Source organism: Kwoniella europaea, chromosome 2 (assembly GCF_036810445.1).
Source record: "Kwoniella europaea PYCC6329 chromosome 2, complete sequence".
Taxonomy (NCBI): Eukaryota; Fungi; Basidiomycota; class Tremellomycetes; order Tremellales; family Cryptococcaceae; genus Kwoniella; species Kwoniella europaea.
Window position 1 is genome coordinate 1,256,696 of NC_089488.1, and position 25,762 is coordinate 1,282,457.

Consider the following 25,762-nt stretch of genomic DNA (forward strand, 5'->3'; position numbering starts at 1 on the left):
ATCTTTTCTCACTTGATTTTGCTAATCGTCTTCTTACAGACATAGTTTCCTCTCATAATGACCATGCCGGGCTCATACACCTCTAAAGAAGGTGTCAGTGTACCTTACGCTGCTGGCTTCGATCGTGGACAAGGTGACTTCGTAATGATCAGCTCGGAAAACGAAGCATTTCGTGTAGAGAGCTCGAAATTAGCCGAAGCAAGGTGAGTTCGTTCTTCAGTTCGGCATCGTGCTCTGATATAAGTCACTTTTGGGATATTCCCGTAGCAAAGTCTTCCGTTACATGCTGGAAGTTGGTGACTCAAAAAAGCAACAGAAAGAACTAAAGTTGGAAAATTTTTCGGACGTCCTTCATATCTTCTTATCCGCCCTTGTAGACAAAGACATCGATCTACAAGACGTTCGATGGTGGAGGATCAAAGAAGCGGGAGAGCTCTTTCTTCGTTTCGAGGCTTGCCATCATGGGCCGGCACTATTGAAAAGCTGGATTCGAGCGGGAAAGCCGGTGGTGGATAATTTTGAGATGTTTCTGTTAGCAAGCAAATTCGATGATGTAGCAACAGGCTTTTGGGCCATCCGCGATATAGGTTGTTCTGGTAGAATCGGTTACCAAGGAAATTTTTGGACGAGAGATCGGTGGCCTCAGTCTCAATTAAGACAGCTACCCAGTGCCTGGATTGGCGCTTATGCCAAAGCTCATGCCCAATGCCAGGAGCGAGCTGAACCTCGTTCAAGTGCCTACTGGGGGGAAGTTGCCAGTAGGTTCCTTGAAAATGTGCTCTCCGTGAGTCTGCACTTTTAAAAGCTGGGTTGAAATTCGCTTATGAAACGGAACTCATGATAGTGAAAGAACGCGACAATGAAGTGATTCACCGAAGGTCTTTGTAGTGAATCTTTCGAAATATACGGTATGAATTCCATTGTAAAATCAAGCTTTAAGAACGAGTAAATACGATGGTCAGTCTGTCAATATGAAATAAAGTATCGATTGTATAACACCACAGCTGCAGTCTCATGGATCGCATTGAGGGATCTTATTCATATACTTCGTTGACAAAAAACGCCCAGTCTAAAATGCACATACATAGATCAGACTAGGCTCCCCTTTCCTCGCTATACGTATATGTCAGACAGATTCGTACAGCAGCTTCGCATTCCATTTCTGAGCAAAAGCAATAGTGCATGTTCCCACACTCAGAGGTATCAACAGTACTCGATATAATATACAGTACAGTGTTTCTCCTCATTCGCCACTTTTCCACAAGATCATCATCGATCACCTTCGATTTATTCAAGCATGTCCAAAAGTTCAAGATCGAAATCAACATTCTCCACCAGTACCATCCTCTGTCTCACGATCCTCTTCCTGATTCTGGTATCTCATCTCACATGGATCGGGTGGAAGATCGACAATTTATCTAAGATATCATCTTCATGTCTTAACAATTCGATCAATCACGATTCTCGACAGTCTACCACACCACTTCCACTTGACCAAACGACAGATACTCGCATTGCCACAGGACTGAGGAGTGTCTTTCAAAATTTCAAAGCTGTCGTGAACAAGGGAAAGGACAAAATCCTGAAGAATGATAGAGATAAATCACAAACAGAGTCTGAATATATGTAAGCATTCATCACCTTCATAATTTAGTATCCATCATCCTTACCATATGCGATATCTCATACCACATCCTTTATACCGATCCGCTAATCAGCTGATCGACTACGCAGTGTGAACTCAGCCCGTCATGAGATGATCTTCAATGAAGATCAATTAAACCTAATCAATAAATCCCCTAAACCCATTCGTAATCTATACATTTCAACTTTCCTATCCATCCACCATAATCCCAATATCCCCAATCCTACCATCGTATGTTTACCAAAAGATATAAAATGGGAGACTTTGCATAAAACACTCAAATTAAGTCTTACCCTCAAAACCCCCGAAGTAGGTATCAAGCTCTTAGCGGGTCTTCGACCTATCGATCGATATGGTATGAAACATCAATTCGAGTTGTTCAATCTTGCTGCGCAATTCGACGATGTATATACAGCTAGCAGGGTGATTGCATCAATCAGGGGGTATGAAAGCCCATCAAGAGACAGCGAAGCCAATAGCCAGATTGGTACCATTGATAAAGAAGGAGAGATTTATTGGTTAGCTGTATCGGCGAGGTTCATGAGTAATTTGACTCCGGTAAGTTGACCTTTGGATGCAGGAATTTCATAGCGAGGTAAGTGAATTAACTGACTTTGTGAGATTCCCTTTTAATCAGTGAGATATATTATAAGCCTAAGTAGCCGAGGACTTGAAATTTGCTTTACATATGAAAGAGGATGGCCACTAGTCAAAGTGAATGAAAGAGTTGTGTACTGCTACCTTCTATCCATTCAACTTAATTCCCATCCTGTACGTACCGAAATACAATACATCCCATCATATAACATGCAAATAACTGGAATAATCAGTATATCAATCTTAGTCAGAATCTGATGCTATGTCGTTTGGGTCGACTATATCATCATCATCTAGCAGCAGTATATTTAGATCAGCTTTTTTCCCCTGTTTTGAGATTTGGCCCATACTGATTCTACTGCTGGGGCAGCGGGGGTGGAAGAAACCGAGATACAGATTGGGATACAAGGAAACCAAATGGTTGAAAGACGCGACAGAACTTAGAAGAAGCAAGCTGAAGATACAAACAGCAAGTACAAAGGGAGGCGAGGGGAGGGAAGCTTGATAAGAAAGACAAGAGAGAAGAGGAGAATGGTTTCCCACAAACTTACCTTCCACAATATCACCTTTATCCGCAATCATCTCCTCAGCTTCTGTCCTTCTTATAGCCGCCCGGATCTTCTCATCGTCTGACTCTGGGTCGTTACTAGGTGGAGGAAGGAGGTCTATGGGTTTCTGGTTATATCGATTTTTGATCCTGCGTCAAACAAAGGTTGAATATGGATGTATTCTGAGTGTGAGGATAATCAAAGAATGGATGTGTACTCACTTGGTATCTGCTCCAGCTTCTAACAAATGTCCCACTAGATAGAATATCATAACCGATATCAGCAAAGTATAAAATATATCGAATAGCTGAGCTCACCTAGGAACAACCTCAACCCTTCATGATCTTCCCATCTATTCCTCACAGCAATATGTAGCGGTGTATCGCCCTGTAGTCTATTTCGTATATCTACATCACAAGTCTCGTGCTCTAGTAAGGGTTCCAATATCGATGTTGATGCATGTATGATTCTGCATATCCATCAAGAATCAATCGATATTCTATATTCATGAAGTCGAAAGAAGGGTGCTTACGCGTAATGTAAAGCTACATGACGGGTCACAGAGGCCCGTCGTACGTTAGAAGATATCATTCTGTCATTGATAACTTGACATATCTTACTCACCGGTGTTACCTAGTCTATCAGTGTTATCTCGATGCATTAGCTATATCCCTTTCCTTCATTCCACAAGGACCAGCTCACCCATCAACGTAATTCACATCTTTCACTTCACTCAGAGCACTCTCAAACATCTCTTCGTTATCGTGTTTAGCAGCTGCCAATAGTCGTTCATCTACCTCGTAGAAATCAGTCAATTGGAATGGCCCAAGCGTAGATGTATCTGAGATTGGACGTACTAGCTGAAGCACCCTGATCGTCATCCCCGTTCGCTACTGGTGGTGGAGGAGGAGCTGCTCTTGTAGGTGCTGACATTGTATATGATTTGTATATAATTCTATGTCATAACATGAGACCGTTGACGATGAACACGTCTTGAGTCAGTCGTATCCTGTTGTTGCGCTGACTGTGATTAGCATTGGGACTGGGATTGCGGGGTAACTGGTGATGAGTGTTGGTCCAAGCTCAACACGTGGCTTTAGCATGTTTGACACGTGTTGCAGATCTAGCAATTGCCGCATCGGGCCCCTTAATCCACTGTGTGTCTGTGCGGTGTACTGTATGTGCGCGTGAGAGTAGAGACGTCATTACCATCAATCACTCAGATTAGTGGAAGCAATACCCTCGCTTACTTACTGGTGAAAAAAACAACAACTCCCATCTCCCATCTCCCATCTCACATCTCTTACCTTGCAACTTAGATACATCAAGTCATCAGCACACTAGTATATAATAACAAAAACACCATGTCAGGACTAAAAGCGCACTTCAACGAGAATCCGGTGACTCCCCCAGTAGAGAGGGTGGGAGATCCGATTGATCATTTCGGAGGGACATACGAACCTCCAAAGGAAGAGCACAATGTACCTGCTGAACCCATCCCTTTTTCTAGGTGAGCCTACACCTATTTAGCTATATCAGTGGGAGGCTGTAAGCTTACGATGGCGCTTACTCTTCAGACCATCAACCCCTACACCTGCTCATGTAAGCATACACCCTCTTTCGAAGTAAGAAGTAAGAACACAGGTGGCAGCGAAAACTGACAAGTGAGATGTTGATAGGATCAACTCGCTTTCGTAGGTTTAGGTGAGATGGGTAAGAGGATGGCATCCAACTTGGCCAAACATCTAGCTTCAGAGGGACAGGTGAGTATATATCTAACTCAGTAAAGGAAGTATCTGTATCGTGATCTGATTTACTGATATGAGATCCCTTCCGAATACCAGCCTCCATTGATGGTATACAACCGAAAAGAAGACGGTACTCAAAAATTCTTGAAATACGCTACTGAACATGAAGTACCTGAGAGCTCTTACAAGGTCGTCACCGATTTAGAGGAAATTGGAAGAACGTGTGTTACCATTTCTTTCCATCAATCATCGTCGTTGTCACGATATACTGATCTGTGCTTTGTAATGATGCCATATCTTTAGTGCGGATCTTGTGGTGACTTCTTTGGCAGGTGATGAAGCTGTAGAAGCTGTTTATGCTCAACTATTCCAAGGTCAAGAGGTGAGTCGTTTCCCCAACCCTCTCTTTCGGAAGTTATATCTAACCACGTGGAGACCCGCTTTCAGACTCAAAAGGGTACTGGTGATGGTATCAAACCGGGTGGGAGAGGTAGAACAACAATCTTCGTCGACACCAGTACAGTGAGTATTGTAGCTACTGAGACTCTAGTGTCATTCATACTAGCTTGCTGATGAATGATCTCTCAGATCTACCCTACCACCGCTGGTAAACTCGAAGATCTCGCTCGATCCGCCCCTCATCGAGTCTTCCTATCATGTCCCGTGTTCGGTGTACCACGGGCAGCCGAGACTGCCGATTTGATCTTAGCCATCTCTGGAGATTATTTCGCCAAGAAGCATGCTGCTCATGCGCTGGTCCCTGCTATTGGAAGGAAAGTAATGGATTTGGGAAGTAATGTCGAGAGAGCTATGAGTTTTAAGTGAGTAATTTCTACTTCATGAGAAGGAGGATACTGATTGTACTGATGAATTACCTTATCATTCCTGTACTCTTAGACTGGTAGGAAACGCATTGGAATTAGGATTTATCGAACTTTTAGCGGAATGTTTCACGCTATGTGATCAATCCGGTGTAGGATCAGATAAATTAGTGGAATTGATCAAAGATCAACATAAATCACCTGCTTTGATCAGGTACGCCGATAGGATCACCAAGAATAAATTCAATAGTGAAGGTGGATTTAACTTGGGTGGTGGTATAACCGATGCTAGGTGAGTGATTCATCTCCACCTTCAGAATAACAAAATATATGGAGATTAGCAGTACAGCTGACATACCAATACGTTGTCAGAAATATTCGACAACTTGCCGAGTCTCACAATGTACCTATGCCTACGATGGACGTAGCTCAACAACACATGTTATCTGCCCGTGCGCACGGTGGAGACACGATGGACTGGACCGCTTTGGTAGGTGGTCAGAGAATAGCAGCTGGGCTGAAACCGTTTGCGGGTAGAGTGAGTGGATCTGTCTCAATTTCCTACACGACTTACAGGAGTGTTTTCCACTAACACCGCTGATATAGGTGCGACTCGAGAAGTACGAAGAGTAGATCTGCCAGTTCGATATGGGATTAATGGATGTGATATGAATAGGATGTATCTCGTCAGCTCACCTCGATTCGAGTGTGTAATGTGCGTAGGATACAGTATCCACTAACACAGTCAGAATCCAGACATTTGCATGTTACGTCATTACCATCAACTACTACTACTTATCAACGCACAGACCCATCATCCAACTATCTCATATGTATGAATAACTAACACTCATCGCTTTCCCTTTTCCCTCCCTCTTTCTTCCTTTTTCTCTATCCATTCCCATACCCATTTCCAGCTTCATCTCTCACTCTGCCTTATTCTGTTGATCCAACACACATCATATTTCATCTACTACTCACTCACCATGCCACCCGTTCTCAGCGACGACATATTCCTCCTCATCGGTCAAAGGTTGCAATCACTCGACTGCCGTAAAACACTATCAAACCTCTCCTTGTCCTGCAAGACCAACTATCAACTCCTCACTCCACTCGTCTATCGACATGTCATCTTGACTGATCATTCACTCCCCAAATTGTTCACTAGAATAATCGATATCCCTAACGGAGAGAAACATGCGTTCATGCAACCCATCAAGGAGGAAGTCAACGAGGAAGACGATATCCCTCTTTCTTCCTTGACTCCGACTCGAAGGTTGAGGGTTCAATTACGAATGGTATTCAAGATGACGGTTGATACCAACAATGAACAATTCCCCTACGAGATCTTGACCACCATCGCCAAATGTTTGATGTTCTACTTCGACGACATGCTCTTCCCTAGGGTTTCAAGATTGGTATTCACCGCGAAACATGGAACAAGTAGGAGAATCGGATTACTATCAAGTGACAAAGATCCCTACCATCTCCTTCGAAACTTCTTGCCTGTCGCCTGCCAACCTAAGTATATTTGCTGTTCTTTCAATCCCTCAACACCCGCTTGTCTGAATGGTATCTTAGCTCCTGCTTTCACGATGGATGCAGATCACGAAGAAACCGTCAACATCCATCAAGCTAGAGTGATATCCGTTCCACCCAAGTTGACCAACTGTAGGATCAGTTTCGGCCAGGTGGGATGTCCGAGGGGTAAGGATTGTACTCTACAAGGTCACCCTGTAGGATGTGAAAAGGCGGAAATGAAATATAGGTTGACCCAAATCCTCGTCGGTTCTTCCTTACCCACTCACATCAATAGTGCCATTCCCCTTGAAAATTCCTCACCCGGTGCAGCAGCTCATCGATCAGACCAAAACGTCACTATCGTCGAAAGAACGGATCATAACGGATTGACGTATCATCAGGTGTACAAAGAGATGATCGAGAATGCCAAGAAGACCAACGATACCACCTTACCATTTCCACCTGACATCATGCAATTTTTACATTCGGTAGCTGTGAACGGTGGTGTTATGACTGGGTTCGGTCCAAACGGTCCGGTAGTGACCCCTATTGGTGGATTTGGGAACAATGGCGGTGATGGTAATAGTAATGTCGGTGGAAGCGTCATGAACAACAACAACAACAACGGTAATACAAATGCGTCCTCCACTTCGAACGGTAATGCTCATGCGAACACTGCCTCCCACACTTCTACCCCCAATGCTCCTGCTTCAAACCATCAATACCCAACCTTCATTCCTGGTGGCGCCGGCCTCAGTTTCGGATTGCCAAACTTCACTTCAACGTTGAACGGTATTAACAACAACGCTAACAATGTATATACCGGCACTAACAGCAGTGCCAACACTGCTAGCTCACATCAAAACATGGCAAACGGTAATCCTGCGATTTCTGTGAATATGTCCTCGATGTTCAACGCCCGCACCTCGTTACCTGATAACTCGTCTGGACCCGCCAACGGGACCGGCACGGCACCTAATTCGGCAGGTGGTAACTCTGGTCATCAATCCCAACCGGCGGTACCTGACATCTCCTTTGCTTCTGGTCCGACCGAAATGACCCCGCAAGACCCCGCTAAGATCCCTTCCGATGCCAATATTCGCTTCGTGGTCGGAGAAGCAGCGGAAAGGTGCGAAGCCTGTGGAGGTGAGTTGTTATACATCGTTCGCTGGATATAACGCTGTACTGATGTCTGGTCATTCATCGGTCTTTGTGACTGTATAGAGCCTATCTAATTTACAAATTACTGCCAAAGGATCGGAGGACCTCAGTTGAGCTTACGAAATCATCACATACATGAAAGTTCTAAAATAAATAAATAAATAAATATGGTTTGAGTTGTGTACACATATATCATTTCAAGGAGAATGATACATTCTAATGCCTGGCATGAAATATATATGTATATACGGACTGGAACGTGCATCAACGTATGACGAAATCTGATTTGATCTGCTTATCAGGTGCGAAGGTTAATGGACAGTTGAGCTGACAGAACGGGGCCAGACTTTGAATTACAATTGTCGATGTCCGACGTCCAAGTTCTTGTAGAACTGAAGGGGGGAGATAAAAGCGCCTCACGAAACTTGAGATATGGATGAGAAGGCGAGTGGAGCGCGAAAAGGGAGGACTAACCTCATCTTCTGAACCTTTGCAAGATCCTTTTGGCTGCAACACGGCTTAGAATTTAGCTGACGGTATCATCTCTTGTCAGTCTGCGGATATAACAAAGGACTTTGATTAGATGATTTGCTGCGATACGTTATGTTTCGTCATCCTTTATAGGTAGGTCTGAGCATTCAAGTCTTCTTCACGTATTGCCTCAACATCCTTTACATTTTGATAAAGCGACATGCCTATAAGTGTTCGTCTATAGGACGTATTTAACATCCTTGTGTCAAATGGGATTGCTGAAGTTTTCCAGCTATAAATTGAGAGGAAGATAGTCGAACTTGATACTGTATATTTCATCGATTCGGTATACAGTATGGCAGACCAACTCATGTCGAAAGAGGATCTAACAGCCTGGCGATCAAAGTTAATCGATAAGAGAACTACTCTTGGTAGGTCGAATTACTTACTGAAGACGAAATTCAAACGTACGGTAATGTGATATCGCTAAATCGTATTATAAATGTACCATTGTACACGATAGGCCGTCAATTATCAACTCGCCTCGATCGTATAGAACGTCAAATCGTGATTCAACCCACAGCCGATCAGTTCTCTTCTGCTGGAAACATCAGTGAATATCTGAGGAAGCAAAAAGGAACGGATCCAGTACCAATCGCCAAATGGTGGAGAGACAATTACGAGAACGAAGATGAGAGAAGTAGAGAGGTGATTCAAGGGAGTTTCGACTATTTGAGTAAATATGCGGAATATTGTAGATCGAATGATCAAGTCTCGAGTGAGTATTCAGTGTTCCATATGCTCTAACACAAGAACAAAGTGCTAAATACAGTACTCTGATCACATTGATGATATGGATGCTATTGTAGAAGAGCTCGACTCGCATATGTGGCACAGTGAAACCATGCGATTACTAGGCTCAAGGGAGAACTTCCTAGCTTCCTTTGGTAAGTCGCCCGCTCAAATCGTATTGACATGAATCGGTCTTGGGGAATTCTCGCTGACAATACTGTACATCTACAATTACAATTCCTGCAGGTGCGGCAGGTCATAGATTCATGAATCAAGTGGAAAACGCCATCGTACTCAAACCGAATGATCGATCATTCAGAAAAGTGGATCATCTAATACAAAATCCGAGCTACTCAGAAATGTATGAATCATTCAGATCGAGAAATCCAGAACTAGCTTTGGAAGGAGCCAAATATCTTATCGATTTTGCAGATAGAGAAAGAAGGTCAAGAGATTCTGCTAAATTGTCGGCAAAGTTATCGAAATGGAAGAAACCTAGAATGGACGATGAACCGAGTGTTGATCCAAACTCGAACGCGAATCAAGTTGATTTGGGAATTACTTCAATACCTGAAAATTTAGGTGAGTAATCCTCCTTTTTCTTTCATCTCCTTCTGCTCTCCCCAGTACTTGTCGGAATGGCTGTCTACTGCGTCGATCCACTAATTGGGAAAATAAACTGTAGGCGACGCCGGAGAAGCGCTCTTCCAGCGACTGACAGCAGATGCAAGTATAAATCCCTTCAGTGATCAATTCAGGGATCAAGATACCTTGAGGGGATTTTTGAGTAGACCAGTACCTGAAGAGCTGAGTTACGTTCAAGATGTCGATCCAAATGTGACTGCTCAGATCCAAGAGTATATCTCTGCTTTTGCTAGAGGTCAAAGGGATATACAAGGTCAGATGATCAGAGATTTGTCAATGATGTCTGAGCAGGAGACAGGACAACACCCCACGGATAGTTTGGGTCTGACTAGTCCCCAGATTGCCTTTGGGCAAGGATTCGCCGGACTGGGATCCGGTGAAATGTCATCAAAGAGTCGCGGTACCGAGCCTGTACCCGATACAATCCCAGAACTAGAACGAGAACCATCTGTTCACGACCAAGAAGAGCCTGTGAAATCCTTCGAAAAGGAATTCGGTTCGAACCACACAGGCATGGGTGAGTGATTTGATTAGCGACACTGACACATATCAACCACTTACTGTTTTGCCTACTATTCATGGTTTTTGTTTCAACATCAGGTCGATATGGTCGAGAATACCTTGAAAGACTCCAAAAATATATGCAAAGCGATAAATTCCAAGCTGATAAATTCACAGATAAAGACACAATCATCGGAAAGTTTTTCTCATTGGCGAAATGGTCAAATTACTACAAGGTCGTTAAGGACAAGAAACCTGACTTCACTGGACAATTAGTGGATTACACTTTCGAGCTCGCTCAGAAGAGGATACAAAGTGATCAAGCGCGGAACGATACTCTTTTAGCAGATTTGCAAAGTTCTTCGAAAGAACAGGATGAAGATAACTTTTCAGCTGATTTATTGAAATGGAGTAAATTCCAAGCTGATTATAGGGATACGAAGACAGGTTTAGGTGAGTGAGCGAAAAAATCCCAAGATTTTCTCTTCTTTTTCGTTTGCATTCTTACCTACAAGGGCAATCGATGTGGGTGTCGAAACTTTTTCTGAATGTTTGTTGATTTTGTAGGTGACAAGGGAGCAGAGCAATTACGTGTGTTGAGGAATTATATTATCAAATCTGAATCTGATCGGGTAAAGTATACCACCGAAGAAGGTGTGAAATCCATACTTACGCAACCGAGATGGCACGCATATCCCAAGTTGGAAAAGACCGATCCTGAACGAGCGAAGCAGCTCTTGAAATTCGGATCATGGTTCACTCGTCAGTTGATCTCGGGTAGAGAAGCGAAGAGCCTCACTTTGAGTGTGAAAGATATCGAAATGATGGAAACTCGATTGGCCAACCAACCTGATCCTCGAGGAGGTGCATCAAGTGTTCGAAAGCGTCAAAGAGAAACTACGCCTTCAAGCGAAAGTGCAAGTTCGCCAGGACACCAAGTGACGGAAAGAAAAACGCCTGATTGTGACTCCCAGAGTGACTTTTCTGCATCGCAAAGTGTGGCTCTTGGGTTGCACAAATTCGATGAAGAACAGATGAGAATACATCGTTTGACACTTTTCGGGCTGTACCCCTCGCTGGAGAGTGAAGATGACCCGGCAGTTGAAGGAGCCTCAGCCCAGGAGCAAGAGGCGGACAGCGAAGAAATTCCTGAGCCAGATGACTATTATCCAGTGGATCGACAGAGGGAAAAAATCGCTAGAAACATGCTATTCAGTGATGTCCCTCAGACTCCCTTTTTCGATGACTAGTCTTTTCAAGATGGTCACATCGGCTGTTTAGAATTCATCGATCGTCAGTATCAGCAGCTATAGACCATGTCAGACTGTGATTACTCAAAATCTGAAGCGCTTACGGAAAGTTGTGCACTAGTATACGTACAACATACATGCATGCATGCATGATACATGGTTCTCACCTTCACATTCGCTTTGCTCCCATATTGCGAGACTGCATGAGTAATCTGTCCAGATCGTTCTTCATTTCCGGTAAGTCCAAATCTGCACAATGTGAGATTGATCGTTCGCCCAGCTGTCCATGTAATTCACCTCTGGATGCCAACCGCTGAAAGATCCTGTACGGCATATATCTTATCAAACCCATTCTTTCATGCAAGACAATGGACTCACCTATGGCAAAGATCTAATTGGAAAGTCATCCATGAGACAGTCATCCCACTGGAATCCCGAGTCATACTCTCGGTGTATGATGGATGTTCCTCGTGTACGGCGTACTGGCCAGGTAAGACGTATAGATCCATTCCGGACAGATACATCTGAGCTGTAAATGCCCCTCTATCGAATCCATATCCCTAAGCAACACCGTTTTCCTCAGAATACAACCAAATCAATCCGCATCCACAGAGGTCCAAGTTAGGACTCACCACCAAACGCTGATCGTACCAGACGTTCGCGTCTTTCCTGAATATCGCATACACTTCATATCCAAATTCAAACTCTGTCACCTCATAGTAATCTGTGAATCCAGCATCTACCGCTCGGTTGTATTCTGTAGCATGGGATAGTATGGGGTTATGAGTTTCGAATGCGTCAAGGATCAGATCATGATATAGAGTGGATAATTCCTGTAGTAGACCGTCTCATCAGAATCCAATGATATCAAGTCGGGAAGGTTGTTTGACTTACTCTTTTATCTTTCGGACATAGATCCCTTCTACGAGCATAAGATGGATCAGTCCATTCGTAGGACGGTATGATCAAGGCTGCCATTCCATGATCTAACTTTTCTAACCATCTCTTATCTTTCACATTCTTCCTAAATTCCTCTAAACCATCCTGATAATCCGTACAAGCCTCAAAATCCGCATCCCATAACATTACCCAGTCGGTCTGTGAGAATGTATGGGCAACTGTCCTCCACGTGTTCGGCTGTAGTAACTCTGAAGAGGTGACTAGGTGGACATCGACATTTTGGGATAGGGCAGGATGGGTTTTGATTAATTTATCAAGTAAAGCTAAATCGCGCGTAGCTAGTTTATCTCGAAGAGGGATGTAATACGATACGGATATCGGAGCTATGCTCAAGTGTAAGTGGGCTGTATGAAGCAAAGTGATGTTGAAAGCAAGTAGCTCACCCTTTCTTTTCTCCGCTAATCTGACTAGTCGTCCCAAACGATCTGAAGTTATCCAAGTGATCAAGGTCACATCTTCAGACTTGAACGTGCCTGTCTTTTTTCTATAGAACGGTATTACTTTGGATTCATAGCTATTATGTGCGAATGATGTTCTCAGTAGTGATTTAATGATAGGGTCGAGGGTCTGTCGATCGAAGAGAGCGGTGGTATCAACTAAATTGCTGCCCTGATACGAATACGTGTGTTTGAACGGATCGATCTGGGTTGGCCTCGACCAAACAATGGTCGTCGTGTCCTCAGAAGACTTCCAACGTGCTGCGGACCAAAGGATAACAGTGAGTATCACCATCACCCATAACCACTTTGGGACCGGGCCCATCTTCTGAACGATAGGAGGAAGTGAGGCAGGGAAAGTATTTATACGGTGATGGGATGAGCGGAGTTTGTGTGATGTTGATGATTTCGCGATGCCAGTCGAGAAATAAACCAAACGCGTCGATAGACTGGTGTTAAGGTTACGAGTACATTACGTCAGTGCTGCTCATTCAGGCATGTAAGTTACATACGATACAGCTCTTTTACAAGGAAGACGTTCTTCAGGAATATCTTTTTGATACCACGACCAAGCAAGCTACCGGATCACTGAAATCATTTATGGTTCTATAGTACAAATACAGGATTTCATGGGCAAGCCGAAATAGCATTCCAAGATAAGAGCCAAGGAGTGTTGGAGGAAAGCGGCGACTAAAGTCTCTCGTGAAAAGCATGTGAAGACTCCGAGGGTAGGAGAAACAAGAATTGGCATTGCTGCAGAGACTCCAGACCAAGAGGGCGAATCACACTGGCTGAGCAGACCTTTAATGGTAAGGCTACAATAGATTTGACATCCACTCGATCAGCTTGGCGCAGCAGCAAATGGGGGCTTCAGATTGTTTCAAGCAGGCAAAGCGGTCTGTTCCCTTTAATACTGACAGGTTGAATAAGAGAAGCAGCCATACTGATCAACCCGAGATTTAGTAAGACCGAGAGGGGAGCGGGAGGAGCTGACCGTTACACAACATGACGATCTTCTGATAATATGTTAAGTTGACGGTTAAGGATATGCTACTTCCTTAATGAATGGACCCAGATTTCGATAGACACTAGCAGGCTCAGCTCTTTGGTACAGGGGGAAGCCTGTTCCACCGTTCAACGTAATCGACAAAACTTGTAACAGAACAGATGTCGGGGGATACGAATGTTCCTGATAGCTGCCTATTTCTGGTTGTAATTATTCATCCAGAAGAGCTTCTGGACCGTTTGACTCCTTATCAGCCTTGTGTTCATGATGGAAATCGCTCAAGATGTCACGAGGTCAACATCTCATTGCTCCTGGCTATAGACAGATAGATGGCAGATCCAATCAGATTTGATGAAACCGTCAGCTTATCGTACTGCATCATGCGGTGTGGAGTCTTTTTCTGTCTCAGACTTTGCCGTTATCCTTGCCGGAGCATGGAAACGAGTGACCTCGTTTCCCCATCATTGATCAATGGGAAGCCAGCTATTTGAGCAACAGGTTCATGTCTTTGCTGACAAGATAACAAACATCATTTTTATTTTTAAATTGTCGGAGCTGTACCTCGTGCTATCTACTGTCTTATCATTCTATTTATGGGTCTGCCAGAAGAGACACCATGAGTGTCTCCTGCTTATCTCCTACCGAGTCTGAGAACACTGACGTATCGGATCATGCGTTATGCCAAATTAGAGTTTCAGAGCGCGGAGCTACTCAACGACACCACATGTATCGTGCTGATCGAATGAGCCCGTCATTTGCTTAAGGGGCCCACTGGGAGGGAGGTTGCTATCCGTGATAGGTGTAATGCAGCATGCTAAAGATGAAAGAAAGGCTTTCAGGGTAGTGAACAACTTGACGGGCTTTGAAATCGCTGGATTCGTTGGACCACATGATGCTAGCGTCATTTCCGGAAAATCCGTATCTTTTTGCTGCGTTTTCGAATGTTCTTTACCCTTTGCTAAAATTAGATCGACAGAACATCACACGATTCTCACTCCGCGACTTCACGGTACATTCCACATATCCACTCAATCAGCTGAGGAGGGGCAGGATATAAGGGAGCAACGGAGCGTTGGCCTCTATAGCATCGTATAGGATAATCAAGGAGATACAATCACGCCGAGAACATTGCTATCACGTGATCTGGTATGCATTCTATCTATAACCGAGGTTTTGCACCATGCGGTTCGTGCTCTTGGCAGGTAGACAGACTCCAACAATGATCATGATGAGTTATTTTCGTCTCTAGTGTCTACGAGCCATTCGAATCGCTTGCTTATCGCCAGTCCGTCGAGTGGCATGTGGAGCATTCGCATCAACTGCGTAATTAGGAACTTCCTTGCGTTCATAAGAGTTTTTAGGGTTTCTTTTCAAGAATGCGACAGCGTGGTGCTTTCATGAACTATGAAAATGGAGCTAGATGATAAGCATAATGATTGCACACCAGCTATTCAGTCGCCATACGAACTCCGGGTAAGAATATATATATAAGACCCAGTGAGGTGCCATCGTGTGATCCCCACTTTTATCCTCTAACTGAACGCTAAATTCGACTGACGAGTGCCGGGCATTCAGACTTCTCAATATGAGTAAGTGGGCAAGACCAACAGCTTTTCGCGTTGATACGGATCACTGACAACGTTTCGTGTTTCAGGCAATCAAGCAGAAGCTCTACAAGACCTCCAAGCGGCCCCTGTGCCCATTATAGGCATGCCTGCGACCAACCTTTCCGAGAAAGAAAAGCACAATCCAGATGCCACTGCTTTGACAACAGTCGGACCTGCAGATGAAGGACTGCTCGGACCAGATCATCCTACAGAGGAGGAGATGAGTACGCTCCGAAAAGTACCTGCCACTATGCCGTGAGTCGTCATACATTTCACTTTCGAGCTCTCTTCCATTTTCTTGGGTCCCATGCTTTCCATTCCTTCTGCTAGTTCATGCTCTCTTTCATATCAGGCCAGCAGGCTGACTGCATTTATCACAGATGGGTCGGTATCGCAATGTGTTTGATCGAGTTTGCAGAACGTGCTTCATACTATGGGTCGAAAGGTAGGTCGCCTCATCTTCGTTATCAATCTGCCCGATCCCCTCCCAATGCCGATAAGGGCCTTCATCCTCGTCCTGTGGCTCACCTTATCCTTTTGCAAAGGTCCTTTCAACAACTTTATCAATAACCCACTACCAGAGGGCGGTAACGGTGCCGGAGCCGTCGCAAAGGGGGCTGCAGGGCTCAATCAGTCTGCCGGTGCTCTCGGTCTTGGTTCCAAAACTACTTCCGCTCTTACCAATTTGTTCACCTTTTTGGCCTATGTCATTCCCATTTGGGGTGGTATTGTGGCCGATACCAAGTGGGGTCGATTCAAGGCCATCTGTGTCGGTACAGCCGTTGGAGCGATCGCTCATGTCATTTTGGTCATTCCCGCTATTCCTTCCGTCATCGCAAAACCAAATGGCGCACTGGGTTCCTTCATCGTATCCATCATGATCTTAGCGTTCGCCGCCGGTTTCATTAAACCTGCACTTGGTCCTTTGCTGTGTGACCAAATCCCCAACCGAACGCCTGTCGTAAAAACTCTAAAATCAGGTGAACGAGTGATAGTCGATCCCGGTGTCACCGTCGAACGATGGTTGTTGATTTTCTACGCTTGTATTAACATCGGAGCCTTCTTCGCTGTCGCCACTTCCTATTCCGAGCGATTGGTCGGGTTCTGGTTGGCCTACCTACTACCTGGAATAGTTTACATGCTCATGCCAATCGTACTTGTCCTTGCCGGAAGAAAATTATACAAGGCCCCACCTCAAGGTTCAGTCGTGATTGAAGCTTGGAGAGTAGTTAAACTCATGATGTCCAAGGGTGGATGGAAAAAGATGTTTAGTGGCAAAGACGAATTCTGGAACCGAGCCAAACCGTCCTACATCGCTCAAGATGAGGGTACGGTCGATACCACGAAGGTTCTATGGGATGATAGATTCGTAGATGAGGTCAGACAATCGTTGAATGCCTGTGCTGTTTTCTTGATCATCCCAATCTACGTGTTGGCCGATGGTGGATTAGGAAATCAAATGAACGATATGTCTGTCGCGATGACCTTGAATGGTGTACCGAACGATCTCATATCCAACTGGAACCCTCTCGCCATCATTGTCTTCTCTCCTATCCTCACATTCCTCATCTACCCTTGGCTCGCTAGGATAGGTTTCCCCCTCAAACCTATGACCAGAATGTTCATCGGATTCATGTTGGGTGCGCTCACTTGTGTGCTTTCCGCCATCATCCAGTGGAGGATCTATAAGACCTCCCCCTGTGGATACTATGCCACCACTTGTGATGAAGTTTCTCCCGTCTCTTTGTGGTGGCAAGTGCCCCTCTATACCTTCCCAGCCATCGGAGAACTTTTCGTGTTCGTTACTTCATATGAAATCGCATACACTCGATCTCCAGCCAGGATGAAGGGTTTGGTCTACTCCATCTCGCTATTCAACCAGGCTATTGCATCAGCCTTATCACTCGCATTGTCAGATGTCATCGTAGAGTAAGTCATCTAACACCCATATAGTGATAATGCACTCTTCGCTGATCCATACTACCTGCTTTAGCCCCAACCTCATTTGGCCCTGGGTAGCTCTTGCCATCGCTTGTTTCCTCTCTGCCTTCCTGTTCCCAACATACTTCAAGCACCTCGACGATCCAGTTGACGATTTCGCCGATGCCGACAGACAAGCTGGAATAGTCCATCAACCTGTTCTGCTCTCTCGAGAATCTGCTCAACAACGAACAGAAGACGAAAAAGACATCATTGCTTAGTCCGTCTGACATCGTCCTAAATATCCAACGTTGATCACTCTCGTATCGTATATGCAATGTTACACTCACATAGACGATAGACTGTCTCCTTGAAGATTACTGTTCTTGTACCCTTTCTCTCAATGCATCACTTCGTTTTGCCATCCACCCTCGTTCCGTAGATTGATCTCCATCTATGCCATAACTTTACTTGTCATTCCCATCACTGGAAGCCATTCGGTGCCACCTACATTGTCTTCCTCGTTTACAATATGATATGCATTCCAACGGGATTCCAAACGATGAAGCATGGCTTGTTTCCAAGCGACGTGTGAGGCTGCAGAATCGCAATATTGAACAAAATATTTTTGAACCCACCATCTGATCAATGCTTACATTTCAAATACGATATACTGCCGGACAACTCTTGTGATGACTCTAAATAGGATGGCTTCATTGATTATTCGATTACAAAACTGCAAAGCCGATTAGGTTTTTCTTTGTAATCTTTAATCGGTGACCGTCTTTCCCACATAACAAGATTTCGGCGACCGAAACAGAAACCGAATCAAAACAAGCATCGACTTCTTCAATGGCTGTGAAAACATTTCATTCCCTATATCTTATCTGGCAAAGTTGTACATCGCACCTCCCTCAAGCATAGGCCCGCATCCATTAGCAAAAGGGTACCGCAAGCAGCCTGAAGACATTCGGCGAGAAATAGATCTAGACGACAGGGCCGTTCGACATGTCATATGACGATTGGGGGCTGACCCACCAACTAATGGACAGAGCCAAGAATCACCTATCGCGCGTTTCACCATATGGCTATACACCCGAGAAATCAGCTGGGATTGCGTACATAGTCGTGTTTGCTGTTCTGGGACTGGTTCATATTGGTCTAGGGATCAAATACAGATACTGGCTGGTGTTTGTGACGCTGTTACCGGGGACATTTTGTGAGTCGTCTCTTCGTTCGTTAAGTGGCGAACCTTGCTATGTCAGGGGTTTATGGAGATGGTAAAGTTGTCAGAAGTGTAGTCAAGTGTATGGGATTCCATCAGATAGAGTTACTGCTGGGGTTATTATCTTGACGAATGTTCAATAGAAGTAACACTGGGATATGGCTTACTGCTAGTCGTGCTGAACAATGAGCTGACTGTTCCTTCTATATCCACAGTGGAAGTCATAGGATGGGCAGGTAGATTATGGTCGGCTTATAATGTATTGAGAGTCACCCCTTTCTTGATGCAGATTGCTTCGTGAGTTCCTGACTATATATCACCCGAACCCCGTGTACACCACGATAATCAAGACTTGAACATATGCTAATAAACTCATTTCATCTCGAAGCCTCATTATCGGTCCAGCCTTCTACTCCGCTTGGGCTTACACCATTCTTGGATACTGTATCACCCAGCTAGGTCATGCCTACTCGCTTCTTAGACCAAGAATGTACCTGGCCGTATTCGTTACTGCGGACGTTATCTCTTTGGTTGTCCAAGCTATAGGTGGTGGCCAAGCCGCTGTAGCCGCTCAGAACGGTACGGATACTCATAAAGCTACGAAAGTTAGTGAGTATATGGGAATGGTCAATTTCACATTATCCTTCTTTGGTTTGCATGAACGTCAAGTAGGGACACATAATGACGATTTTGCTGGATTGATTTTCGTTATCATTGTCTATGTTCGCCTTCAGCGGAATAATGCTAATTCATGTGTTTTCCTGTTAGTGCTGGCTGGTATCTTGTTTCAACTCGGTACGATGGCAATTTTCGTTGCATTAGCCAGTGATTTCATCATCCGAGTTGTATTCCGTAAGCCATATTCGCACCTCAAACGCAAATACCACAATGACCCTACTCCCAACGGAGAACCGAAATCATCGGAAGGAAATGCTTCACCGCCTCAACAACCTCTTCCTGATGACATGGGAGGAGCAGTGCGAACGGATGAGGTTAAGAAAGGTGAAAAATTACTAGCGGGAGTCGCATTCGCTTCAGCTATGATCTTCGTAAGAGGTATTTATAGATCGATTGAGTTGGCCCAAGGATGGTCAGGATACCTCATCACCCACGAGGTGTATTTCATCTATCTGGACGGTCTACCCATGGTACTGTGTCTGGCCGCATTTGCGGTCGCTCATCCCGGATGGCTTTTACCCAGACGAAGGGGGTGGTTGAGAGCGTGATGTCACAGAGAGGGATAAATTCGGTAATCTCATATAGATGGTCCGAATGGGGACTGACGGTGTGGTAAGAAGGGGTGCCCGTCAAGGCCAAGGTGTATAGATGGTCTTGTGGGATATACAGTTATAACGTTCACTCCGCCATAACTGCCTCTATCTTCTCTTTTTCGTTGTTCCGGCAGGATAGATCTTGATATACTTCATAATCATCTCTATGTACATACGATTTCATCTTTGTTATGATTATTTATATTTCGTTCAAGATAGATTGTATGGATTGTGCCTTCGCCTTTAGACCAAAATTGGTTCTCCATCACTGCTGAAGTAAACTGGTTGGCCAAACTTGAATGAGTGCGTAAGAGCTGTAGCTATCTTGGTGGCTTCGAGGGCATCTTCGCATGATACGGGGAGCGCTACGATGAAGGTCACAGGTGCTTAACTTTTATCATAAACAGAGAAAGTCGAGATGGAAATGGTGATCCCACGACTCACGTTTGTTGTCTAATACTACATCCGTAAACTCATTGACTTCATTGACAAAGGCTTCTCGGAATCTTTCGTAGTATGTAGGGCTAGTGATATTTACTCAACATGAGTTTATGAGGCAAGGGTATGTTGTGGTGTGTCAACCCTCTGGACACAGGGAGGATAATCACTCACGTAGACTCTGTTCTCACTCCATGTGTATCCCTAATTTCTACTCTGTTCAGTTGGGGGTTCTATATGTATCAAGTCCAAAATCATCAACATCGACGTTTGCCTTTCGATAGTATAGATCGGAAAAACCGTATAAAAGAATAAATGAGGGAGAGTAAGAGCTCACCCCGTTGACTACCACTTTCCCTTCCTTGCCAAACACCTCCGTAAAGCAATCATGACCGTGCTTCATAGTCCTATTCACATGGACCACCAAGATCTTCCCGTTTTCAAATTCCACTACTCCCACCCCATTATCCACATCATCGTATTTGGCTAATTCGGGATGTTGGATGTTATGTCCTAAAGCGAAAACCCTTTTCACTTGTTTGATCCCTTGTGGTGAAAGATACCATCTTCCTAGATCGATATCGTGAATCCCACAGTCAATGAAAATTCCACCCGAGGCGGAAGCGTAAGAGACGAAGAATCCTAAAGCCCATGGTTAGTCCACAATATGTATGACCATAGGGTTGATTTCGGGTCTTGTACTTACCAGAAGGATCATGCTGATCGTTGGTTGCCGATTTGATCAAGTGAGGTTCACCCAATTTACCTTGATCTATCATCTCCTTGACAGCTCTATACGACTCATCGACTATAACAATCCGTCAGTAAGGCATTGTAGCAGTAGTGATGAGACAGTCGACTCACATCGTCTACTGAAACCAACCATGACCTTCAAATCTGGGAATTTCTTGGTTTCCTCGACAACCGTCCTGGAAGTCTCCAGATCTATGGAAATAGGTTTCTCAAGCAATACGTGCTAGACAATCATTCAACAGCTATCAGCTTCTTCATCTCAAGGGAAAGAGGTCAATCTCTCCAGCACAGATCCCATCATACTCACCTTCCCAGCCCTCATGGCCTCGATAGCCAGACTAGCATGAGACCCGGTCTCACTGGCTATCAACACTGCATCAATCTCATTTCCACCCTCATTGAACAAAGTCTTCGAATCTTGGAATACTCTAATATTTGACGGTAAATGCTTCTCAGCCCAGGTCAAAGAAGTGGGTCTAGGATCGCATATAGAGACGAGTTCTGCACGCGGAGTACGATAGGCAATGTTCTGAGCATGTCTAGAGCCCATTCGACCGATTCCGAGGACAGCATAGCGGAGTTTGCGTTGAAGAGACATTGTGACCGGTTTCTATTGATAAGATAATTGGGAAAAAAATGTATCGAGGATCATGTCAGTTTCAAGGAGAAGAAGGAACTTGGTCGATCGTGACCCATTATGATGGGATGGAAGATGGGATGATTTGCGCCAGGTTTTGTGTACGGAGTACACGGATCATACGCTAGGAGGCTTAGGTCATTTACGAGTTATTCGGTCTCATCACACACTGACCGACGGGCGTTGGTAAAATACAAGTTTAACAATCAGCATGACTTTGTCCAAAGTTATGCGTGTCTCGATCAGCACTGTATGCACTTTACATATACGGTAGAATCGAACGAAGGTAGAGATTCCATCTTCAGCATTGGATTCTCCCTTGTTGAAAAGGAGATGACGCGAGGTGGAGGTTGACAAGACTCACGGTCACAGAGACAAGCGCAAACGACATGGGCTCTTCACGACCATGACGATCACTGCGAACGGCCTTCACCATGGGACAGCGCAGGGTGAGAGCTACCAAGAGACTCCCAGGGCCAAGTCACGTTATTGACCAAGCAAGATACTCGCGGAGTGTCATCGACTCGGCCTTCCACTCCGAACAACATTGGACCAAAAGCTTGTTGGTGACAAAGGTGGGCATCCACCTTTCAGCGCGAGGGAAGACATTCGAGGGTGCCAACAACCTTCAAAGCCCCGTAATAGCTATATAAAGATGTAAAAACTCATCTAGGAAGCTTTTCTCTCGGTCCCAACGGTGTCATATCTGTTCAACCATCGTAGACAAAGATCCCACAGGCTGCCGTTCAGTCATGGCCGAACAGACTATGTCAAAGGACGAATTGCGCAAGCTGAGAGCCAGCGTGGGAAGCCGAAAAACGTCACTGGGTGAGTTGATTGCTAGAACGATATCATGATGTGCCTGTGCCCTACACTATCTGATTCTGAGCATGCCTGCAGGCCGGGAGTTATCGAAGAGGATTATTCGAATGGAAAACAAGATCAAAGCCGAACCAAATGCAGAAGCATTCTCCTCCCTCGAGAACGTGAAAAATCATCTTTCCACGCAGAAGGGGAAGGATCCTGTAAAGATAGCCCAGTGGTGGAGGGACCATCAAGAAGATATAGATCCTGACAAAGCTAAACAAATACATGAGGCTTATCGATACTTGTATCACTTTGGGAAACAATGTAGATCTACTATGGATTCCGATAGTGAGTATCAGTGTCACAGAGTATTGTACCAATACCTATGAGCTGTCTGACCGCATCCCGTTCTGTAGATGAAATCAATCGGTCGAACAATGAGCAAGAAATGCGCAGGATGCTCGACCAATGGGAAAACTTTAGGTCAACGTTTGGTAAGGCTACAATCCATCCGCACGGACTGGCCTCTGGCTAATGACGCTTGTTTACAATGTTAGGTACCAGGGGAGCTGATACTTTGATGCGAGCTGAAGAGCATATACTCCTTGCCCCATACTCTCGAGCATTCGACAGCGTACAAACCCTGATTGACGATCCGGATACATTCACCAAATATAGATGGTATAACCGGCATAATCCTGAAGTAACCCAGGAGGGTCTAGAGTACTTGATCGATTTTGCTCATAAGGAGCGGCAGCTGAGGGATAGGAGTAAGCGACTAAAGGCAATCTCTAAATGGAAGAAACCTAAACTTTCGTCATTTGAATTGACCGTTTCCGAGCAGCAGAGTAAGGTCTATTGCACTCGCTCTTTCCACAAATAACTTACTTTATCATCCCGAGTCAAGAAAGCTGATTGAGATATCCTGTTCCCAATTGCGCAGGTCAATCTCAAGCTGATCTTGTCCAAGTGCTTACCGCCGAAGCAAGTATCAATCCTTTTCAAGAGCAATTTCAAAATTCAGAGCATTTGCGAGGTTACCTTGCCCAACCCGCCCCCGAAGCTGTCAGTGCAGTCAGAAACTTCGACACCGACACCACACAGCAGATCGTTGAGATGCTCGCTGCCTTTGCGGAAGACCAAAGAAACATACAAATGCAGGTGCAAGAAGCGTTGCCTGTACCTGTGAACCACTCCACACTCACAGACACGACAGAAGAAGACAGAGCATCTTTCCTAAACGCTTTCGGTGAGTAAATCACGGCATGGGGTAAAAACAAAAGGTCACATGATCTTTCTGTGGATCATGAATGACAGAAGAAACTCTATGTCGAGTCTAGCTCCTGGTTATATATTGTTGTTCTCTGACAGGATTGCACCGGAGCTGATCAATAGCCGCTGGTGGTTTGTAGGTCGTGGCGGCGCTCAAACACTCAGGTGGCTCCACTCAGAAATTTCTGAAGATCCCCATAATTCGATGTTCTCGGATATTGAAAACCCCGAATTGACGAAGCGTTTTCAGAAGTATTTGACGAAGAACAAGGAAGGCGCAGAATTGGGAATGAGATATGTGGTGAAATCGGCAAGAGCGGCTAGGGATCATTCAGGTCCAACAGCAGTTGAAGCTGGCACCGCAAACCAGGATGGGTCGGATCCCGTCACCGCAGAGGAGAGTCAGATGAGTCAGTTTGCGAAACTCTTGGATTCCGACAGTGTCGGTATGGGTGAGTGAAGATCATGATGCTTTTCCAGGCGGATCCCAATCTGGTTCGCGCTGATGGGCAAAATTGTCACCATAGGTCATAGTGGTACCGATTTCATACGGAAAATCAAGAAACACGTTGGAGGCGATCAATTTCAAATGAGAGATTTCAAGGATAAAGATGCTGTCAGTCGATTCTTAACTTCCGGCAAAAGGACGTATTTGACTCGAGTTCGGGAACAGAAGCCTGAGTTGAGCGAGAGGGTGGTCGATTTCGTCTATCGTTTAGGCCAAAAAAGGATCAGGGCTGAATCTGCTCAATATACTCTGCCTGACCAATCGGAAGAGGAATTCCAATCTGAACTACTTAAGTGGAGCCACTTCCAGCTTCGTTTTGAGGCATCGCACAATACATGTAAGTGTGCCACAGGAATTCCTCACCCTAGTTAATGATCTTTTCCGACCTTTGACACATCCTATCCATCTCTCGCTCTCGGTCTGGTAAATAGATTAAGTCAAAACTGATGACTCGCAATAGTCGCAAATGGTCGTCGTCAATTGGAAAGACTGAGATCAAATACTGAACGCTTTGGAGGATCGAGCCATAGCCATGTCACCAAGGACGATATCAAGACAATATTGACCCAGCCGAAATGGACAGGCTACACCACTCTTGTTGACCACAACCCAACACTAGCGGACGAACTCCTACAATATGGGGTGTGGTATACAGAACAACTGATGCGTGGACGTCAAAGTGATGAGCTGCTATTGGACCCTGAAGTTTAACAGGACCGCGAAGCAACAGGTGATAGGGCCTCACCCGTGACTGCTGGAACTTCTCAAGGCATCAGAAAGAGAAGAAGGTCCCCTGCTCCTCAATTACCTCTTGACGAGGATCCTGATGCCCTTCACGCAGCTCGCATCCTCCAATCGCTGGATTCCCTTGCTGACTGGAGGCCCACCACCGAAGGCTCGGAGAGGGCTGCTCTCGTCCGCGGTCAGGCTTCAGACTCTGAGACTCTGAAGCGGAGAACGAATTTCGTGATAGAGAAGTCGATTACTTTGACGAAAATGATATGCGACAACATCGATTAATGCTTTTCGGATTATCCCTTGACGGGCACAGCTTCGAAACATCCAGAAGAAAATGGCACTTCTGAGGAAGCAGCAAACAGTGATGATACGTTCTCCATCAATACCAATGTGAACGAAAGTGTAAGATTAAGGGCCAAACACTCCTTGTTCCCGGATCTTCCTGACACCCCGTTCTTCCGCGATTGAATGACGGATAGTGTC

General features: G+C 45.0%; 11 protein-coding genes across 11 annotated transcripts; 8 read left to right on the forward strand and 3 right to left on the reverse strand.

Moving 5' to 3' along the window:
* Window positions 1-57: 57 nt before the first annotated feature.
* V865_006798 (uncharacterized protein) lies at window positions 58-802 on the forward strand (the record flags this gene model as incomplete). Its single annotated transcript, XM_066230555.1, has 2 exons — window positions 58-203; window positions 268-802. 2 exons carry the CDS (start codon window positions 58-60, stop codon window positions 800-802), a joined length of 681 nt encoding a protein of 226 aa, XP_066086652.1.
* Window positions 803-1,297: 495 nt separating this feature from the next.
* V865_006799 (uncharacterized protein) lies at window positions 1,298-2,212 on the forward strand (the record flags this gene model as incomplete). Its single annotated transcript, XM_066230556.1, has 2 exons — window positions 1,298-1,626; window positions 1,735-2,212. 2 exons carry the CDS (start codon window positions 1,298-1,300, stop codon window positions 2,210-2,212), a joined length of 807 nt encoding a protein of 268 aa, XP_066086653.1.
* Window positions 2,213-2,485: 273 nt separating this feature from the next.
* On the reverse strand, window positions 2,486-3,723 carry V865_006800 (uncharacterized protein; the record flags this gene model as incomplete). The annotated part of the gene is made up of 8 exons (XM_066230557.1): window positions 2,486-2,535; window positions 2,794-2,939; window positions 3,012-3,045; window positions 3,108-3,259; window positions 3,323-3,335; window positions 3,415-3,428; window positions 3,493-3,583; window positions 3,648-3,723. 8 exons carry the CDS (start codon window positions 3,721-3,723, stop codon window positions 2,486-2,488), a joined length of 576 nt encoding a protein of 191 aa, XP_066086654.1.
* A 431-nt stretch (window positions 3,724-4,154) lies between these two features.
* On the forward strand, window positions 4,155-5,992 carry V865_006801 (uncharacterized protein; the record flags this gene model as incomplete). The annotated part of the gene is made up of 10 exons (XM_066230558.1): window positions 4,155-4,300; window positions 4,368-4,392; window positions 4,470-4,553; window positions 4,635-4,759; window positions 4,842-4,920; window positions 4,986-5,060; window positions 5,127-5,359; window positions 5,436-5,651; window positions 5,732-5,897; window positions 5,966-5,992. 10 exons carry the CDS (start codon window positions 4,155-4,157, stop codon window positions 5,990-5,992), a joined length of 1,176 nt encoding a protein of 391 aa, XP_066086655.1.
* A 353-nt stretch (window positions 5,993-6,345) lies between these two features.
* Window positions 6,346-8,115, forward strand: V865_006802 (uncharacterized protein; the record flags this gene model as incomplete). The annotated part of the gene is made up of 2 exons (XM_066230559.1): window positions 6,346-8,026; window positions 8,105-8,115. 2 exons carry the CDS (start codon window positions 6,346-6,348, stop codon window positions 8,113-8,115), a joined length of 1,692 nt encoding a protein of 563 aa, XP_066086656.1.
* A 752-nt stretch (window positions 8,116-8,867) lies between these two features.
* On the forward strand, window positions 8,868-11,700 carry V865_006803 (uncharacterized protein; the record flags this gene model as incomplete). Its single annotated transcript, XM_066230560.1, has 7 exons — window positions 8,868-8,943; window positions 9,036-9,290; window positions 9,382-9,459; window positions 9,551-9,886; window positions 9,990-10,466; window positions 10,550-10,903; window positions 11,018-11,700. The coding sequence occupies 7 exons, from the start codon at window positions 8,868-8,870 to the stop codon at window positions 11,698-11,700; spliced, it is 2,259 nt and encodes a 752-aa protein (XP_066086657.1).
* A 169-nt stretch (window positions 11,701-11,869) lies between these two features.
* V865_006804 (uncharacterized protein) lies at window positions 11,870-13,422 on the reverse strand (the record flags this gene model as incomplete). Its single annotated transcript, XM_066230561.1, has 5 exons — window positions 11,870-12,023; window positions 12,079-12,260; window positions 12,333-12,533; window positions 12,595-12,983; window positions 13,044-13,422. The coding sequence occupies 5 exons, from the start codon at window positions 13,420-13,422 to the stop codon at window positions 11,870-11,872; spliced, it is 1,305 nt and encodes a 434-aa protein (XP_066086658.1).
* Window positions 13,423-15,813: 2,391 nt separating this feature from the next.
* On the forward strand, window positions 15,814-17,911 carry V865_006805 (uncharacterized protein; the record flags this gene model as incomplete). The annotated part of the gene is made up of 4 exons (XM_066230562.1): window positions 15,814-15,965; window positions 16,091-16,155; window positions 16,256-17,639; window positions 17,704-17,911. 4 exons carry the CDS (start codon window positions 15,814-15,816, stop codon window positions 17,909-17,911), a joined length of 1,809 nt encoding a protein of 602 aa, XP_066086659.1.
* A 727-nt stretch (window positions 17,912-18,638) lies between these two features.
* V865_006806 (uncharacterized protein) lies at window positions 18,639-20,081 on the forward strand (the record flags this gene model as incomplete). Its single annotated transcript, XM_066230563.1, has 4 exons — window positions 18,639-18,849; window positions 19,071-19,152; window positions 19,244-19,464; window positions 19,624-20,081. The coding sequence occupies 4 exons, from the start codon at window positions 18,639-18,641 to the stop codon at window positions 20,079-20,081; spliced, it is 972 nt and encodes a 323-aa protein (XP_066086660.1).
* Window positions 20,082-20,369: 288 nt separating this feature from the next.
* Window positions 20,370-21,915, reverse strand: V865_006807 (uncharacterized protein; the record flags this gene model as incomplete). Its single annotated transcript, XM_066230564.1, has 7 exons — window positions 20,370-20,491; window positions 20,571-20,650; window positions 20,739-20,797; window positions 20,902-21,206; window positions 21,271-21,372; window positions 21,429-21,540; window positions 21,625-21,915. The coding sequence occupies 7 exons, from the start codon at window positions 21,913-21,915 to the stop codon at window positions 20,370-20,372; spliced, it is 1,071 nt and encodes a 356-aa protein (XP_066086661.1).
* Window positions 21,916-22,706: 791 nt separating this feature from the next.
* V865_006808 (uncharacterized protein) lies at window positions 22,707-25,561 on the forward strand (the record flags this gene model as incomplete). Its single annotated transcript, XM_066230565.1, has 9 exons — window positions 22,707-22,782; window positions 22,855-23,109; window positions 23,178-23,255; window positions 23,319-23,609; window positions 23,705-24,010; window positions 24,174-24,485; window positions 24,561-24,878; window positions 25,002-25,183; window positions 25,256-25,561. 9 exons carry the CDS (start codon window positions 22,707-22,709, stop codon window positions 25,559-25,561), a joined length of 2,124 nt encoding a protein of 707 aa, XP_066086662.1.
* Between the last annotated feature and the right edge of the window lie 201 nt (window positions 25,562-25,762).